The 20,430-nt window shown below is 39.4% G+C and overlaps 1 protein-coding gene across 1 annotated transcript in view; it reads right to left on the reverse strand.

Moving 5' to 3' along the window:
• The window catches only part of LOC126982254 (muscle-specific protein 300 kDa-like), a 267,239-nt gene that overhangs the window by 176,077 nt on the left and 70,732 nt on the right, over window positions 1-20,430 (reverse strand). Inside the window, 11 exon segments of the mRNA XM_050834206.1 lie at window positions 5,420-5,572; window positions 6,962-7,036; window positions 8,011-8,206; window positions 9,079-9,256; window positions 9,615-9,885; window positions 10,159-10,955; window positions 11,622-11,781; window positions 14,189-14,251; window positions 14,534-17,155; window positions 17,157-17,178; window positions 17,180-20,429. Of these exon segments, the coding sequence (XP_050690163.1) occupies window positions 5,420-5,572; window positions 6,962-7,036; window positions 8,011-8,206; window positions 9,079-9,256; window positions 9,615-9,885; window positions 10,159-10,955; window positions 11,622-11,781; window positions 14,189-14,251; window positions 14,534-17,155; window positions 17,157-17,178; window positions 17,180-20,429 (7,787 nt within the window).

Genomic DNA, 20,430 nt, shown 5'->3' on the forward strand with positions numbered 1-20,430 from the left:
TTTAGTGTTGAGTTCCTCCAACCATTCAACAACAGTATCACGCATTTTATCTGTCTCTTCCCACCGTGAGATTTGGTACTAAGGCTTTGGTGGAAACTGTATATATCTGACATTAGTTTCTCAAACTCTTACTTAACACTTTCTGTATCTTCTTGAATTCTAGCGGCACCAAGCTGCTCTGTATTCATTATTACTCTTTCTTTAAGTTCTAAGACATACCTAAGTTTATGCTGGCCATGTTCCAATGTGTTTTTAATAGCTTTCACAGCAAGCAGCTGCCTATTTAATTCTTCCAGACTGGTAGCATCACCATGGCATTCATTAAGTTTCTTGCGGGTATTCTCAATCCAATCGTTGCACTCACTGTACAGCTGGTTATGCTGGTGGTGCTCCTGGAAATGCATCTCTAGGCGTGTGATCACTTCCTTGGCCAGAGACAGCAGTGTGTTGTACTTGGTGGTCAGCTGAGTCACTGCGTTGCTAACACGAGAATCAGCACAAGTCTCAAGTAACAACTGTGCACGCATATTCAAAAGGTCAAGAGTCTTTTGCCAGTCAAATATCATTTGCAAAGTTCCTTGGAACTCTTCCAGTACAGACCTCTTCTCCTGAACTGTATTTTGAAGCTTATTGTAGCTCTGAACTTTCTCGTCCATTTTACCAAGCCACTCCTCACATTCCTTGAATTTATCCTCATATTCTGTCCACTTCACTATACCCATTTCAAGAAGGTTCTTTGTTTTTCCAACTTGCCCCCTGAAATATGAAAAGTGTTTTTAATACCACTGCTTTTAATTATATTTTTTCAAATACTTTGACTAAAATATTACCATAAAGCTTCTACAATGAAAAAAATTGACGAAGATTTTCTTTCAATATTTTTTGTGTGCTCCTTTATGCAAGGCAAGTGTGAACAGGTTATCAAGGGTCTAGAAAGAGTGGGATAAGATCATGTGCCCTCAGAACACTCAACAACTGCATTTTGGCCTTGACTTTAATACTGCTCTCACCACCCATATAAGATCTTTAACCAATTCTGACATATCCCTAATATTCTAGAGAGCAAGGTCATAACTCAACATACATCCATACTTACCTGTTCCTTGCTAAATAAACATGGACAGTTGTTCAAGAGGTGACCATCTGATAGTGACAATGTAGCCCAGGACTTAAAGTAGAGACTTCTGAGTTGTGAGACAAGAATCCTAACTACTAGAGCTCCCTATCAAGTAAAAAATACAAAATAAAATAAAAGAACTCACAGGAATTTATCAAATTCGTCTTGTAGGAATGCAACTTCTTCTTCAATCACTTCTTTGTCCTCATCATCTGCCAGGTTGCATGCCTTTTCTGCCAGAGTGAAAGCCTTATCAAGCTTCTTTTGTCCTTCCTCTTGCTCATTCTGCAAAAGCTTGAGTACTGTTGCCTTGCCACTTATGGTGTCTTTGTCCCCAGTTGGCTCAGCACACTTTGCCATTCTCTCCTTGGCAGCCCTCAGCCAATGCATAAATTCATTACCAGCATCTACAAATTCTTGATGATGGTCCACCATATCTTTTTGTTTCTCCAGCAATTCTTTTGCTTGTTTACTCAGATTGTGGTACTTGCTAGAAATTTCTGATGCATTATTCTTCATCTGACTTGCTTGACTCTCTGTGGCTTTGGATGTTACTGATTCAATCATTGGTTCAAAAGACACAATGTCCTGCACGATACTGTTGGTGCGCCGGAGATTAGCTTTACGCTCCCCAATGGTCAAAGAGGATACTCTTTGGGAGAGGCCTGAACTTTTCTTGTTGGCAGCTGCCACTGCTGAAGTCAATTGCTGAAGCTTTGCTTCTCTCTCACTTATCCATTGCTGCATGTTGTTGTAAGATGCACTCATATCAGCCCATTGAAGAAGGCTTGTCTCCAGAGATACCTTTGCATTGGATAACTTCTTGATAAGTTTGTCCCAATCTGCCTGCAAATCTTCCATAGACTCATCGATGGCTTCTCGACCATCAGAGCGAGTGTTACGGAGCACCTTCTCTCCCCAGTTGACAGCTTGGTGCACCAAGGACTGTCCTTCCTCTTGTTTCCTCATAAGGGCTTGAATCATATCCAAATGTCGTTCAATACTTTCCTTTCCAGAGTCTGGTGACATGTCTATGCAGTCTCTCACAACCATGCGAGCATTGTCAATCCATTCTCTTGCTTTCTTCAAGTTATTTTCGTACTGCCGGTGTTGGTCATGGCTTGCTTCCACTTTCCTCAGAACATCTTTAGCCATATTGACCAACACTTGATACCTAGAGTTCAGATGTCGCATTTGGTTCTGAACATATGTATCAAGGTGAGTTTCTTGTAAGGTTTTGGAGAGTTCATTCAGCTTCTTCAGTTGACCCTCATGCTTGCCAAGGTTCTCCAACAGGTCCTGAAAGAAAATGTAAATAAGCACAACTTTTTAGAATATGCTACAGCATAGTTATAGTCACAATATTAGGACCTAAATGGTATGTGAATAAACCAGTCACCATTTTAAACATAAAACTTATATTCACTCATTAAAAGATGAAATGCAACAAATAAATACTACAAAGCATCAATCATCAAAACAGTTTTGTATTACCTTCACATTGTTAACTTGTTGTGTCTTTTCACCAATGCTGGCATAAAGCATGGTCTTGTAAGCTTTCATATCAGCATCTGCCTTCTGCAGCCAATCTGAAAGTTTCTCATGTTCATCTTTATAATCTCTCCACTGAACCACAGTTTTCTCAAGATTTTGTTTCTGTTGAGCTATTTCCTTGAACACTTCCTCAAAACTCTCCTTCACAGCTCGCATCTCATTCTTATAGTGATCCTGGCCTGAGGAGGAGGTCGAGTGGAGGAAGACTTCCCCTCGATGCAGCAGCTGATCCACCAGTATCTGCCCTTGGGCCTGCCTTGTGAGAAGGGTGTCAAGAGCCTGCACAGCTGTTTCTATAGACAGTCTGTCCCCTAAATTCTTCTGCTTCAGTGCTGGAATCTTGTCTCGTGTGCGGTTCACAAAGGCGTGTAGGTCATCATAGGCTTCCTTATAATGTCGGTGGTCACGGTACTGAGTTTCCCTCTCAGCACGTAGAGACTTGATGCGATCTGACAAATTTTCAAACTGCTTCAATATACTCTGGGCTTGTGATGCAGCCTGAGCTTGTTGTCCACTAGCCAGCATCTCTGAAGCTTTAACTTTCAAGCTGTCAACCTCATACTTTTCACATCGAAGCTTTTCTTCTAAGCTCTGAAAAAAGTTTCCATTTCATAAATTATATCAATATCACTGCTGCCCTACAATGACTTTGTTGAATGGACCCTAGCTCTGGCTAATCCACGACTGTATATCATGTTACAACAATACTTATTACATATGTTTCTTTTAATTTAGCTTTATATGAAAATCTTAAAAGTGAAAGAGATTGTACTTACTTTAAGTCTTTCCAGTTGAGCCCTTTTCTCAGAGAGAGTTGATTGGAACTGGCTGACATCGGACAGTGTGTGTTCTGCGTGCTCGATGGTCTTGTTCAACAGGTGAATATTCTCTAGAAAACCTGCCCAGCGATGAATAGTTTCGTCCAAGTATGTTTTTGTCTCTACCATTTTAGAAGCAAGAGCACTCCAGTCCTGCTGCAGCTTCTCCACAGCCTGATTGATGACATCATGACCAGCAGGAGCTGTGTTGGCTAGAACAGTTTGGGCAAGTTCTACAGTTCCTTGAACTTTTGTAAAACCTTCCTCCTTATACAAGATGAGATCTTGAATAGTTTCCATTTTCTTATCTAGATCATCCTGGGATGTAGCTGAAAGATCTGAACAATAACTAAGCTTCTTTTTGATGTCCTGAAGCCAGTTATGGCACTCTGTGACTCTGCTGTCATAATCTGCATGATGAGTAACATACTGGTGCCAGCGGGCATGAACATCTTTGATCTTCTTTGAACTCTTCTTGTAAAGGGCACACAGCTCACTGACTTTTTAGATGCGTGAATAATTGATGCCATGGTAAAGGTTTTGGGCTCTTTCTGTTAAATGATCAATCGACATGTCCTTGGCACGTACTGAGCCCTGTAGTGCTTTTAAGATCTCTAGTGTTTCCTGTTTCTCTGACAAAATGCTCTTAAGGTTAACAGCATGAAGTTTATTATCTGTCTCACGCAACCAAGTCTGAATTGCATCTTTCATTGACTCAAAGTCTCCCCACTGACTCAGGATAGCTTCAAGTTTCTCTATTGTAGAAGAAACAGAGGACACAAGACCTTGCCACTCCTGCTGCGTTAAGTCAATTTGATTGCGAACATAAATCTGTCCAGACTCCACTGTGCCAGGAATCACTTTCTCTCCGAGTGTTCTTATCTGGTGGATTCTGGGTTCCTCCTCAGGAAGGCTAAGCTGAAGGTTTTTCAGTTTCTCAAGGTTAGCATGAAGTGTTATGTGATCACTGTGAGGTTCATCACACATTTCTACTTGATGCTGTGTAGCTTCCAGCCATTCCTGTGTTTCAAATACTGCTTTACTATACTGCTGATGGTCACTGACGATGCCTTCATACTGTTCCAGGTATGACTGAATACGATGAAGCATTTCCTGGTGATGGGCAGTTGCTGTTTCTAAGAATGAGTTTACACGATCCGATTTTTGTGGGAGGTTTTCAGCTTTATTTCGACATCCAGGAGGGTCTGCTGCTTGGCAAGTCATGCACCAGAACTCTGTAGGTCTGCAGCTGGGCTCGCTTCTCATCAAGGGTAGTTTTCAATTCAATTTCATCAGGCATTTGAGCTTGTGTCTCTTTTAGCCACAGTTTAAGCTGATCACTGGCTTCCTCAAAGCTAGTCCATCTACTCAGTTTATTCTGCAGATCTCTTTCCATAGTAGCACAGCTGTCAAACAAAGTATCAAAGGTTCCCTGAAGGTCTTCCAACTGAATTCTTACAGCTTCTCTTCCATCTTCTGAGGTTGATTGGTACAGTTTCTCCCCCAGTTGTACAGTAGTGTTCAGGAGGGATAATGCTGTTTGCTTTTCTCCTAGTAATTCATTTCCTATTTCCCTTCTTTTTTGCAAGGTGCTTCTATCTCCCTGCATCTCAATACATCTGGCTAACTTATCTTGTGCTGACGTTAACCAGCTCACACTTTGATTGTACTTGTCTATGAAAGCTTTGTGATCATTCACTGCAGTTTCACATTTCTTTAAGATATCCTGAAAAAAATTACACCATACATAAGTATGAGTATTTTTTGACAACTTTCTTATCTCAGTGTTTTAAGTCCTACATCTGTAGAGCTCTGTATATAGGAAACTGTCTTACAAAATCAAATAAATGATACAGAATACTTTACACAGAAAACTGATATATGACTAACTGACCTACATGCCTTGCTGAAACTTCTGAATTACTCTTACCTTGGAAGTGACCTGGATGGCCTTGAATCTTGAGGTGATCTGCTGTACATTGACAGATATCCGAGTGTCACCTGAGACTCCAACCAAGTCCGAGGAGTCATCGCTCATCTTGTCGATCTCACCCTGGTTCTGGGCAATGCTGAACACCAGGCCCTGCAGTTTTGGAACAGTACAGATTTTCCAATGTTATAGTAATACAAAATACTATTTTTGAAGATCTACTACTACAAGATGGTGAAAAAAATTATAAAGAAAAGAATACTGATAAGATCTCAGCATTAAAATATCTAAACTAAATTGAATTACTGACTAAACAGTTGTATATAGCAAAAGTAGAAAATCTAAAGATATTTAGCATGGAAATTCAATAAATATATCACTGATTATAAAATGTACATAATATCATAATGTCTGAACATTCACTAACCTATTACAGAATCTATCTTGCTTTTATAAAGAGAAAGTATTATGCACGGTGGCTTAGTACAAACTAGGGAAATCATTGTCAGGGAAACTTGACTTTAAATGGAAGAAACTTATCAAAAATTTTAATGCAAGAACTGACTTGAGATGTTTACTGGATAACCTCTAATTGTGTGTTCAATACAATGCTCATTATCAAGTGAGTATTCTCATATCATTAGTCATTAAGGCAATATCCGTTATAATATTAGGTCACACATTTTAAAAATAAACTTCATTTAACATTTGGAATATTTTAGGCAAAATTAAACAAGCTCAAGTGCCATTAAAGACAGTATTTGTGCTTTAGTGCAACACAGGAGAAATAATTTGACTTGTGTTATTTAAATTATAAAAAGAAAATATGAAAGAAATGATTTATCAAAAAGTTTGGAAGAGGACTGGCAGGCCCTCCAAGAAAGGCTCTGAGGAGGCATAGCAAGGGGCTCTTGGGGGACACTTCTTAGCAGGTGGCACACAACAGGGACATGAACACTTGCTGCACAACACTGGAACTCACCACTGCCTCAGGAGGCTCTTTTTACCTTACCTTTAGTGTTACAAAGCTAAGGAATTTTGGGCAACAAGTGTTGCTTTCAGTGATGAGGTGGAGCAGGGTGAAATGTCAAGCACTTGGAAATGCACATAACTGCTGAGGCATTCATACTATTGCCTCTTCACAAAATATAAGAATTCAAAAGGTTTGCAAAGTAGTGAAATGGAGACAATTATTACATTGACAGCTCATATTTCAAGGAATTCAAAATAAAAGTCTGCCTACGATGGTCATAGGCGACCTGAGTCTTGGCATTTTTACCTTCTTATTTAAAATTAATTCCATACCAGCATGTCAAGGTTAGAATGTGATTACTGCTCAATGGAAAAAAAAGGCCAACATACCCCAAACTAGCAGAAAATACCAACAGGCATAAATATTTTGTTTATATTTCTATATGTGAGTTACTTAATGCTTATTTCTCAGCACAAAATAGGAGCCTCCTGAAGCAGTGTGTGGCCAGCAGCCTGAAATAACACTAGGGCAGCATGACTTACTTCAACAAAAATCAGAGGGGGTCTTACTTGTTCAAGATTATCAGCAATTGCAATGAATTCCTGCACAAGCACATGCCGGCTATCTACTACACGCAGGAATTCCTAAGGAAAATAAATAAAAATCATAATAAATTGGGCATTGCAAAATGAGAGTACTTGAAGATGTTGGTAGCCTCATCTACATACTAGGTTACAATTATAATCAACACACTCATCCACTAAATCTAATATACTATATTAACTAGAGTATTGACTAAGTATTAAAAACACATAATTTTAAGCTGAAAATTGTGCTCAGTTTCTATTCATCAACAAACAAATAATGTATAAGCATATATTCAACATCTGCCCCCTCAGTTGTAAAATAGATTCTGAATTCAGCATATAAATGACTACATCCTGGCATAAGCTCATCACCTAGAAACTATTGCATGAGTAATGGTTACAGCCAAATAATCATTTGAAAAATCCTGCCACAGCTCAAAAGCAAATTCTTGTAGTTTTATAAAATCTACTGCAAGGGTCTGGAATTCATAACCTTATACTGCATCTGTCTCATCTTAGTTCATATCTCTCACTAGTCTAATCTACTCCCTTCTTAACTATGCATTGCCTTCTGAAAACCACACCCAACAATCAACACAAATATTTTTATAAGAAATCTAGAATCCAGCTCTTACCAACAGATATTTCCTAAAGCATTCCATGTTATTCACACCAACAAAGCTGAGTGCAGACGAATGTTTTTTTTTATTCAAATCAGTATTTTATGCATGCACAACTTGGTGACATCAAACATCTTTAATTTCAAAAGCAGCAGCACTTAATATTACACACTAGCAACATTTCCACTAAATTTTTATCTTGAGAGGTTAATGAATTTTCACTGACATTGATTCATTGTCCATTTTCAAAACCATTTATTTTTATAATTTTTGACACAATATTGGCACTTTGTTATGATCTGCATATTATGGAATAAAATGGAAAGGTAGTTATTGATATCTCAGCTTAGTTTTACATCTAATGCTCAACATGCCAAGCAATGGTGACTAACTACTGCACAAGGAACAAACCTGGAAGCGATCAAGCTGCTCTGCTTTTTCCTGGAGAGTATTTTTAGGACTGTAGTTCTTCAGCAGTGTCTCAGACTCATTCAGCCATGAAATGATGCGGTCAAAAGTTCCTTCATATTCATTCCACTGCTGCAGACGTTCCTCCAGGCCGTGCTTGACATCCGCCAAGGTGCTGGCAAACTTGGCCATCTCATACCTACAGAGTGATGCAAGGTATAATCTGGAGTTTTTTTTTTTTTTTTTTTTTTTTTTACAGTAAAGGAAACAGCTCAATAATTTTGAATGGTGAAGAAATGGAGGAGGTTATTGAGTTTAAGTACCTTGGATCAGTTATGTGTAAGCATGGTGGTACAGAAGGAGAAACAAGAGAAAGGGCATTGCAAGGAAGAAAGGTGTTGGGGTCTTTGGGACGTATCATGAATGGCAGAAGTGTGAGCATGGAGGTAAAGAGGGATTTGAGAAATACAGTAATAGTACCAACCCTCACATATGCAAGCAAAACACGGGCCTGGAATGAAAGTAAGAGGTCTAGAGTGCAGGAAGTGGAAATGAGTTACTTGAGGAATGCATGACGTGGTGTGAGTAGAATGGATGGAATGAGTAATGAAAGTGTGTATGAGCGTTTTGGAATGTGTCACGTGGATGAAGGGAAGAAGTGAAGCGACAGACTTTGAAGTGGTTTGGCCACATGGAGCAAATGGAGGAGAGTAAGATGACCAGGAGGGTGTATGTGTGAGAGATAGAGGGAGGGAATGTTAGAGGATGACCTCCAGTGAAATGGAGAGATAGGGTGCAGGAGTATGTCAGGGAGAGGGGTGAAAGATCCTTGAGAAACTTTGAGCAGGCAAGGAGGGAGTGTCTGGATAGAGAGAGATGGAAATTCTTATGCTGTGGCCATCCCCTGGTGGGAGCTCTAAGGAGCAGGCGTCAAAGATGAATGAATGAATGAAGAAAGGAAAGCACTGGAAAGCGGGGCTCTCAGACTTAAGTCAACTCAAAACTAGCGCTGAAAACAATTTGGCCATTTCAAATTTCTCTCGCTATATTAATGAGCAAGTGCTTCCTTACTTCATGCCATTGATGTCACGTTCCAGAGTTTCCTTGGCTCTGGCGGGAAGTCTTGCCATGAGCTGACCGGCATGTGAGCCAATCTGAGCAACCATGTTTCTGCCGTCACACTTGCTGCCCTCAAGCTCAGTCACACGGTCTAAACGCTGCTGCAACTGAGACTTGTTTCCAGAGTAATCTATAAAAATAACAAAGGTCTTACAAACATGGCAATAAATACATATAATATATTAAAGAACATATCATGACCTTTACCATACCCTTAACCCCTTGACTGCAGATTTCCTACAAGAAGACATCACTAAGCTACGGAATGGAACAATAAGTGGCTGCTACAATTCAATGAAGAAAAATGTAGTCATGCACCTTGGGAGGGGATATCCAGCATACCAATACCACATGGGAAACACTCTACTATCCACCACAGAGGCAAAGACCTGGGAAAATATGTTACCAGGCTACCAGTGAAAGCCAAATCTGTGCCAATCTTGTGGACGAGTTAACACAATAAGAGAATAAATTTCAAAGATTCAGACCTGTATAGGAGTGTAGCTTTTCCCACATTTCTTTTTGCCACTCAGCCTGGGAGGAGGAGAGGTCCTGGTGTGTAGTGAGGTTGTCTGTCATCCATTCCAGGTCCTCAATGTTCTTCTTTGCCTTTGCAGTAAGGGCTTCATGCCGTAATTCAACGTCCTTCATGGCTTCAGTCACCTCTTTGTTACTCGGTGATGCTTGCAACAGTTGGCTTGCACGTTCTTTCACAGCATCCAACACCCTCTTGTATGAGGTGATGTCTTGTACTGTTGTCTAGTTTAAGAAATGTTTCAATAACTAAGAGACAATTTTAGGAACACATATATGCTAATAAAAGTCAAACCAACTGAATTTCAGGTAAACAGTCAAACAAAACCTAGTATAGGTATGGAAAATAATATGATTTGAAAATCCATTCTAAAAAATTCAACTAGATATTTAACATATTATAGGAAAGAAAAAAAGAAAATCAATCTCCTGATCTGACATCTGCTCATATCTACTAAGAATTAGAAGCATTATCCTTAAAAATACAACAGATCACACCTTCATTTTCAGGTGCCTTGATCGAAGTTCCTGCAGTGACAGCCAGTTGGAAGGATCCACAACAATGGTTCTCTCCATGTTGTCAAGCCAGTTGCGTGCCGCCTGGATGCTGTCTGAGAAGGACGACCACTGCAGGGACTGAGCCTCCTGTTTTCGCTGCTCCTCCACTATGGCAGCCTCCAGCCTTTCCCAGCACTCACGCATCGTCCTCAAGTCTTGCCGCAGCTTTTCTCGGCCATTTGTGGCAGTGTCAGGGTAGAGCCTCTCACCAATGGTGGTTATGGATGCTAGGCGGTGGGTGGCTTGCTCACGCTCACTCAGAAGGTACTGCAGCTGGTTGTTCTTTTTCTCAGGATTCATTTCACTGAGGTATTCATCTAAAGCTTCTTCAACACTCTCAAGCCATTTTTCATTTTCTTCAAACTTCTCCTCAAAGGCTTCATGATCTGACACAATACCTCTCCACTTTGTGACGGCTTCCTTGGTGAGGACATGAAGACTTTGGTATCTGTTGCTGAGCTGAGTGATGAGAGGTTTTAGTCGGTCCACACTGGAGATACGCACAAGTGCGTGACTCTGGTCAACAAACATATCGATGTCTCTCTCATAATGCACAACTTCCTCTCTCTTCTGAGATAGAACTTCAATCTGAGCTTGCTTTTCCTCAAGGGCAGCACAGAGAGGCTGATCCTTGAAGAAAGATTCCATTTCTCTGCACCAAGAAGAATGTTTCTCAATGCCCTCCTCAAACTGCTTCCATTGATTTAAGGCTGTATTCAGGTTCTTTCGCACATCACCTATTGACCAAAAGACAATTCTGTTAAATTTTCTCTCAACACTAGAAAATCTTTCCTTCAATATGAAAAAAAATATCAATGACATGAAAACTGACACCAGTAACAGCCAAGTTTTTCATTAGTTTCATTCCATAAAAAGTCTCATTACACTATATATATATATATATATATATATATATATATATATATATATATATATATATATATATATATATATATATATATATATATATATATATATATATATATATATATATATATATATATATATATATATATATATATATATATATATATATATATATATATATATATATATATATATATATATATATATATATATATATATATATATATATATATATATATATATATATATATATATATATATATATATATATATATATATATATATATATATATATATATATATATATATATATATATATATATATATATATATATATATATATATATATATATATATATGTATTATAAATGAGAAGTTTCCGATAAGCAAAATGAGAAGTTCCTAAAGAGGTCTGGAGAGATCACTACAAAGTCCAGGACACATATGGAGAGACAACAACAGATAACCAAAAAGTGTGTGTGTGAGTAGATTTAAAAGAATTTATATATATATTTTTTTTTTATCTTTTTACTCACCAACTTTAGCTAAGTGTTGGTTCCATGCATCTTCCATGGATGTAACAGTAGCTTTAAGAGCCTTTCCACCCCTCTCTGAGGTGCTAAGAGAAACCTTTTCACCCAGTGTGCGAAGCTCCGACAGTTTTTTGTCCCCTGTTCCCTGAACTGCATCAAGGTCCTGCAAAAAAAGTTTAGGTCAGTCCTTGGTCTCAAGGTCTGCTGGAAAATGGGGAGGCCGTATCACAGTGCCAGGTCTATTCATTCACATGAAATGGTGAGGAATGAAGGAATTATTAATCAACAATGTGAGCAAAGGTGATTATGGAACTCTGATAAGATCATTGAGGGTCACAACACTGGTTGTGTTGTCATTGCATAATAATGTATTAAACATTTCATGGGACCTTCCATGAAAGATCTTGCTTTCAGCACAATGACTTACATAACCATTTAGTCTCAGTATTATCATAAATTATTCATTTTTATAAAATATAATGTTTCAGAAATGAATTCAAAATTATATATAACACCTACATTAATAAGAAATATTCTGATAGGTAGTCTCTCTCTGTCAGCATCATAAAACCAAGCTTTATAGGGAGGCACCACGTCTTCATAACCAAAAGGTACACTACTGATATTTTATTCCACTTCACTCCTGGGACTCACTAAAACCATCTATAGGCCGTCATGCAGGACCAGGGAGTTCAACACTAGTAAACATTTTGGACGACAAAGTTTTTACATGTGTATTCAGGACTGTGTGACAGTGAAGTGTCTCAGGCTGTGAGGTCCCCTGTGTTCAAGCTGTTTTACTTTCGCTGTAGAACTCCCAGTCAATATCAGAACTGACATCCACATAGCCAATCACCCTCTGTTTATTTCTGTAATATCTTAGGAAGTCATGAAATATTCTAAAGCATTTCAAAACATTACAGGGGTGTATACCATAAAGCTCCTCTGAGAATTCATGTCTAACTAACTACTTCTGTGTTTATTTTAGGAATGACCCTGGCATTAAAGTATAAAATATGTTGCATTGTAATGAAACAAGGTTGTCAAATAAAGAGCAGTTTTCATATGCATATCACTATTTACAATCTAAGAAGACAATTTCTTTTCAGTACCATGCACACATGGGGAGCAAAGTTAATGTTCTGCAAGATAAATTATTCCCATCATTTAGTCTTTAAGGTTTGCATCCTAAGATTCATCAACAGAGGATTTAGTGGTGAATTTTTTTTAAACATATTGATCTACATCCCTTACTGTCATAACCATGGACACCAGCAGCAATTTAAGTGATGAAACTTCTCTACAACCTGTGACTGTAAAGCAACAGCAGATATTTCTATCTATCTATCTGCAGTAGAAGTCCAATAATCTAAACACAGGTAAAGCAAAAATCCCAATACAGTGTAGTCTGAATTTTCTAAAGTGTCTGACAAAAACTACTGTGTAAATAACCAGAGAGAGAGAGAGAGAGAGAGAGAGAGAGAGAGAGAGAGAGAGAGAGAGAGAGAGAGAGAGAGAGAGAGAGAGAGAGAGAGAGAGAGAGAGAGAGAGAGAGAGAGAGAGAGAGAGAGAGAGAGAGAGAGAGAGAGAGAGAGAGAGAGAGAGAGAGAAATGACAGCAATCTGCTCAGACAGTCTACATAACTTCCAAGAAACATAATCTGAACAATTTGATAATCTGAATGATTTTCAATCTGCTGCCATTCAGATTATTGAACTTTAACTGTATACCTCTCACACCGTTCCCTCATAGGGGTGGCCATGGCGACTCCAACTTTCCCTGTTCCAGCGCTCCCTCTTAGCACACTCACTCCCTCAACCATCAAAAATCTCTCTCCAATACTTGTCCACTCTACTGGTGTTGGTCTCCCCCTGACACACACTCCCTTAATCTTCTCCTCATATACACTTTTCACAAAGTCATCATCATTCATTCTCACCACTCATCTAAACCATCTCACAGCACTATGGTTCACCCCGTCAACCACTTCACAAAACGCTCCCTTCACTGCTTTGCCCATTCCAAATGTCTCATACAACTTTCAATATTCTGTCCATCTCATCCTGATACAAACACAGTGTGTATTAGTGATTGCTGTGCTACAATCCAGTTTACATAAAACTGTCCCTAATTACTTAATCTCAATTACTTCTTCCATTCTCTCTTCTCCCAACCAGATTTTACACTCTGTTGTGCTCTATGCTCTAACTCTGTATGGCTTTGCAAGCTTGAAAGTTTGCCCTATTGTCCTCTCAAATAACATAACCTTACTCTTGTCTACATTTACTATCATCATTCTCCTTAATCACCCTGTCAAATTCATCCACAGTCCTCGGCAACATCCTTTCACTTTCTGCAGAAATATGCTTTCTGATTAATGTACATTGAGTTTCCTGTTTGTTTTTTGTATGATATAGTATTCATGCTGAAGTGTTGCAGACACTTACATTTTGTCCCACTAATGTAGTGACTTGTACTTGTTTAAGAGTAGCATTAAACAAAGCACATGTTACAAGGCAGAAAATTATAAGAAAAGGTTCAGTGCCATGCTGACCTGACACAACTGTTACCTTGGCAACGATAAGTGTCACTGCAACAAGTTGTGAACAGGTGTTTAGTTCAGTTTCTACCCTCTGCAAGAAAAAGTTGTAATGCGAGGAATGAAAAATTATAATGATTTTGCTAATCACAGAGACAATGTTAATCAGATTAACTTGAATGAGAAAATGTTATTCAATTTAACTTAAATTCTAACTTTATAAGAAATAAATTATTTGCATGCAATATACTTGAAGCATATGATTGTAATCCTTAGATTTCCTACGGTATTAAATTCTAAGCCATAACTTATGAAATAGTTACACAGTTGAAAGCAATTAGAAGAATTATAATAGCATACTGCATTAATATCCTACCTTTAGGTTGTCAAGTTTTTTGATGAGATCAGACTTCTCACCGGACACATCGGCACACAGGTGCAGCTGATCACGCTGGAGGTTCAGCCAGTCACCGAAGCCTTTGCAAAGTGAATTGAACTGAGCATGATCATGAACACACAACTCCAACTTGTCTTGAAGGTCTCGGCTTTTCAACACAATGTTTTGAAACAGAGTCTGAATGGACTGTATGTACACATTTAGAGTTTTGTCCTGAGTCTGGTTGACTAGCGTCTGAGCTTTCTCACACACCATTTCAACAAGATTCTGGTGTGCCTGAATCTCTTGGTGGACAAGTTTATGGTTTTGTAACTGGGCAGTCTTCTCCTGGAGGGAATTTTTCAACTCAGTGTGCTGCTGCATGGCTAATTCCACATCTCGAAGCCATCGAGTAAGTTGTTCCTGTGCTCCAGAAAAATCGGAGAACTGCTGCAGGCATTGGTCAAGGGTTGAGCCAGCACTGGTAACCGACTCGCACCAAGCCTCCCACCTCTCCCTCAACTCACGGAGACTCTGCCGAAGACTCTCCCGGCCATCAGGAGCAGTGTGGGAATACAGGCGTTCACCAAGCTCAAGCACAGCTTCAACCTTGCTACCCTGGCTTGATTTGAGTTCAATAAGCTGCTCCACTTTGTTGCGTCTCATCTGTAGTATCTTCATGTCTCCCACTACTTCAGCGTGCTCTCTCAAATCCTGATCTAGGGCATCCACCCAGTCTGTGCACTCCTCGTACTTCTCCAAAAATGACCTGTGCTCACGAATGAACTGTTCGTAGCGACTTATCATTTCTTTTAGTGCATTTTTCAATGCCTGGTAGCGAGAAGAAATTTGTGAGATCTGAACAGCATGCTTTCCTTCACTATCAATATTCTGAGCCTGAGCCAGTGCACTATTGATTTCTGGCCCCTTGTCAATGATCTCTTGTTCCAGTTCTCGAAGATGATCAAGATGGTTTTCTTTGGCTTCCAGATTGCTTTTGAGAGATTGATCTTTTACTCTGATTTCAACATTTTTCAACCAATTCTTCAAACTCTGAACCATTTCTTCACATTGAGTATACTGAGATACAACTTCCAGAAGATTTTGCTTGCCCTCTGCAGTCTCTTCCTGTAGAGTCTCCCAGGAACTTTTCTGTGCTTCCAGATCTGCCTTGATGGCTGCATGCCCTGATGGGTCTGTACTCTTAAGAGTTAACTTCAAGCTCTCTTCACACAAGTCTATAAGGTTCTGACCTTCTTCTTTATTTGCTTCAAGTGATTCGAAGATACTCATTTTCATCTGTGCGTCACTGCTGTCTGGTGAAACATCAGAGCACATTGACAGTTCTGCTTTTTGTGCAGTGAGCCAATCCCTGAACTTTTCTAAGTTATGGAGGAAAGTTTCTTGCTGCTGTATGTATTCCTCATAGAGACCAATCCTTCTCTGAGTTTCGGATACTATTTCCTGATACTGCTCAATCATGTCATCCACAGTTTGCGAGGTCTCGTCATCAGTCAGAAACTCAATTTTTTCTTTCAATCCATGAATCATGCTTTCATGGGAGTTAATATCTTGAGAAATGGCTTTGAACTGTTGTAGTTGAGCTTTTTTGTCAGATAAAGTTGGTTTCAATTCAAACTTAGCTCCTGCTCGCTTCTGAATTTCCTCTAACCACTTGGCTGCTTGGCTGAAATTATCATCAAATGAAGACCACTGCATTATTATGCTTTCAACACGTTTATACAGCTGATTAACTTTATCCAAGTGAGCCTCCCATGTGTCTCTGAGCGTTCTAAGATCTGAGCGTATTTTTTCTCTGCCCTCTGGTGTGATGGCTGAGAACAGAGCTTCTCCATGCTCCACCACAGCATTCAACAACTGCTGGCCATTTTTCTTTTCCTCAACGAAAGATTTCAGACTTTGAAGTTTGGACTGGTAAGCCAGAGTTGGTTTTCCTCCACCACGAGTTAGCTGTTCAAATCCTTTCAGTTTCTCTTCAGCATCCTTCAGCCATTCTTCCATCTTGACAATGGTGTCCCCATACAGTTTTTGGTCTTTAGTTAATTGGTTGAGTTTACCCAGGAATGTGTTGCAAAACTGAAGGAGTGCTTGCACTCTAGTCTGTATCTGGCTGGCACACTCTCCTGCCCTACAGTCTGGGCTAATTTCCATAAGTTCTTCTGTTTTCTCCATAAGTTCATATATTTCATCATCATGGCTATTTACCTCTTCTAGAAGAGCTTCAGTTTCTTCAATTTTCTCTTGAACCATACTGATATCAATTTGGTTCATGGTTTCTGTGCGCATTCGTGCTTCAACTTCTTTTAACCAAGAACTCAAATTCTCTGTCATCAGTTCATATTGCTGCCAGAGGGCCAAAGCTTGATTCAGAGAAGCTTGGCATTCATCAACACTGTTATCTAGTTCCTCTAAATCTGTAAAAACAGCTTCACAATCATTTTGTATTTCTTCAACATCCTCATCATCCACAGTGCATTCATACAGCTGCTGGCTTGCAATGAGCTCCTTTTTCTTTGCAGCACCCAGCTTCAGGCTGCCTTTGATGTCTGAGAGTGCAGCTATTTTTGCCTCAACACCATATCTATCATTGCTGGGTTCTCCCTTGACACCATGTAATTTTTTTTATGAACTTCAGTAAATCTTTGAAGTGCCTTGAGTCTATCAGTGTAATGTTTCTCTATAACAAAGTAAAGGTTTTTGCAAGCTTTTTCTGCTTGTGCTTCTACTCCCTCATATTTCTTCTGAAGGGCTGAATATTCTTTTACCAGTTTGCTGGCCTCACAACCTTTGAAATTTTCTTTGAAGTCATCAATGTCAGACTCAACTGCCTTGATTTTTTCATCATATTCCTCAAGTTCATCCTCAATTTTTCTGGCAACCTCTAGCCGTGCTACAATCTTTTTATCGTCACCTGTTATGTCTTCACATTTCATCAGTCGCTCACGATAATGAGCTAAGACTTCATTGATTTCTCTGATGTCATCATTAATACTGGATTCCTGCTCCTTTACTTCATCAAGGAATGAACTTAGTTTGGAAGCAACTGATTCAGTCTGCTCAAATTCAGATGATATGGAACTGATGATTTCTTCAATTTTGTCAATAGAAGTACCAGAATTCAAGGACTCCAGCTGCTTTGCACGACCCTGAAGGGTACGAAATAGACCTTCATATTTAGGTAATTCACTTCTGTATTTCTCTAATTTTTCTGCTACTTCATCCATCTTGTATGCTTCCTGATATTCCTCCAAGTCCAAACCCTCACAGGTGTCAGTCAGCCAAGTAAGAAGTTCATCACGACCTTGTATAATCTGCTTCCACAAATTAAGTTGCCCCTCTAAGTTCTGTGACTTCTGATTAAGTAGGTCCATTGTGCACTGCCACTTGTTCTGAATTCCCTGAGATTGTCGCTTTACAGAACTGGAGTCAAAACCTTCTTCATTATCCAACTGTTGACAAAGATGCTGTGATTTTGTTATGAAGTTCTCCAGTTGAGGTCTGGTTTTCCGAAGTGTATCAGTTGTCTTTTTGCAGAGATTAATCATTGTTTGTACACTACTGGCATTCACAAGTTTACTTTCAAGTGTTTCAATATTCTGTTGTGCTTCCGTGACTGCCCCTTGCAAACACTCTTTCCCCTCTGTGAATTGCCTCCACAGGGAAGTGATGCCAGTAAACTTTGTCTGCATTTCATAGAGCATATTTTGCACTCTATCCCATTGACTATCTGCTGTTGTTAGTGCATTCTGAACAGACACTAATTGAGCGGAGTCGCTGGACATCAAGTTGCGTCCTAACTCATGCAAACTCTCCTTTGTTTTGACTTCTGACTGAATTTCTTCAAGGGCTTCCTCAACTGTTTCTAGCAGAGAATGAACCCCTTCATATGTGCTCTCAATAAGGTCTTCATCTGTAACTCTATCTTTTAAGTCATCCAGGAACTCACTTAACTGGTTTTGGGCATTATTGAATGCTTCCCACAAACTATTTATTTCCTGTAATTGCTCTTGTCTGCTTTCCAGATTATTTTCAAGTTGGTCCATTTTCCTCTTAAAGTCCATTACTTTGCACTGTATATCTATTACAGACCCAGTGTCTGAGTCTCTTACAGTCACAGAAGCTTTACTACAAAGATCCACTATGTCAGATGACTCGTCGTCCCAAGACTGGCACTGTTCTTGAAGGTTTCCTAATTCTTTCTTGATCTGAATCAAGTCATCAAGGCTGGGCTTAGTCTCAAGCTGCTGGCTAATGGCTTTTACTGCATCTTCAGTATTGCTCTGCCACTCTAAGAAGTCCTTCCATTTCAGGATTGCTGGTTTCTTGGACGTCACTGATTCTCCGTAACTCTCAAACCGGGCTTCTGCATCATCAAACTGTGTGAAGAGTTCATCTCGGTCACTCCCAGTACACCGGTCCCCAACATCCCGGCACTCCTCTGCCAAGGAGGTGACCTCATTTTGCTTTTCATCATGCTCTTGCTGTAGACGGTGAACCATATCAGGGCAGCCTTCCAGCTCATCCACGTCTATGTCCTCAAGTTCATCTAGCTGATTGCTGAAGTTATTGAGCCATGATTCCAGGCTTTCCACTTTAGCAATGAATTCCTGACGAACAATTGTTATATCTGACAACTCATTCTTCAGTTTATGCATTTCATTACTTAGTTTTGTTACCATGTTCTTCAGCTCCATTACTGTGGACTTAACAGAGGAACTCCCTTCAGTCCCCATACTTGCAGATATGTGGTCCCCAACTGATGTGAGATTTATGATATCTGTTTGTTTTTCACCTACTTCCTTCACCACATCCTTGAGGATACTTAATCGGTCTTCTAGGCGTAGCACTGTTGGAGCATATTCATTAACTTTCTCTAACCGTTCTTCTACCTGGTGGATCCAGGAGGAAACGGCATCACATTTGTAATTAAAGTCTTCCCACTCAACAAGCAGACTCTCTGATCTCTCACTCCACTGCAGGGCAACATCATGGATTGCTGCCCATCGGGAATGAAGAGCATCAATTTCATCCACAACTGGACAGATGCGAGCCACCTGAGCACTCTTTGAGGATACAGAGCGCAGCTTTTCCAGGCAGTCATCACATTCTTTTTCAAATTCTTTGGCCAACTCAGAAGACTGAATTACGTCTTGCATTGAATTAGGTTTGCTTAGTCCAACAGCAACCTTTGCTTCAGCAACTTCTAACCATGGCTTTATTTCTTTGACCTCCTCCTGATATTCCTCCCAGTGTTTTAAGTCACTGTGAACTGTCTCTGCATGCTTTTCTGTGTGCTTACTCAAAATATTAGTATTCATTTTCAGATCACTGAGTTCAGCACTGAACTGGAGTGCATCGTTAGATGGTTCTCCTTCTAGGAGTTCTTCAGCTTCTTCCTCTAAAGTTCTAATAACAGCCATTTTCTCCTCAATACTAAACTGCAGCTCATTTGTTTTTGCATCTCTGTCCTCTGGAGACATTTCAAGAGTCACCTGTCGCTCTAAAGTATTCTGGGCATTAGTTAGCCATGATTTTAGTTCTTGCAATGTGCCAGTAAAGTGAACCCATTTCACATTTAGCTGTTCTAAAAATTCAATCTTTTGAGAAACTGTATCAATAACTGTTTGCATTTTTTGCTCAATTTCAACGACCTCTTTCTCTAATAGAGGTTTTCTTTCTGGATTAGCAAGTTTGGCAAGGTTATTAGAGTGACTGTGTAATTTTCTTAACATTTGGTCAGTTGTCTCACTCAGGTGGTCATTCATCTCCTGCTTGTTACTAAGTTCATTAGCAACTTGTTGGGGATTGTTGTGACTGATGATGCTGGAGAGTTCAGATTCTGCCTGTGATATTAGTTTTAAAATTTCATTCTTTGG

This window comes from Eriocheir sinensis, chromosome 4, assembly GCF_024679095.1.
Source record: "Eriocheir sinensis breed Jianghai 21 chromosome 4, ASM2467909v1, whole genome shotgun sequence".
NCBI lineage: Eukaryota > Metazoa > Arthropoda > Malacostraca > Decapoda > Varunidae > Eriocheir > Eriocheir sinensis.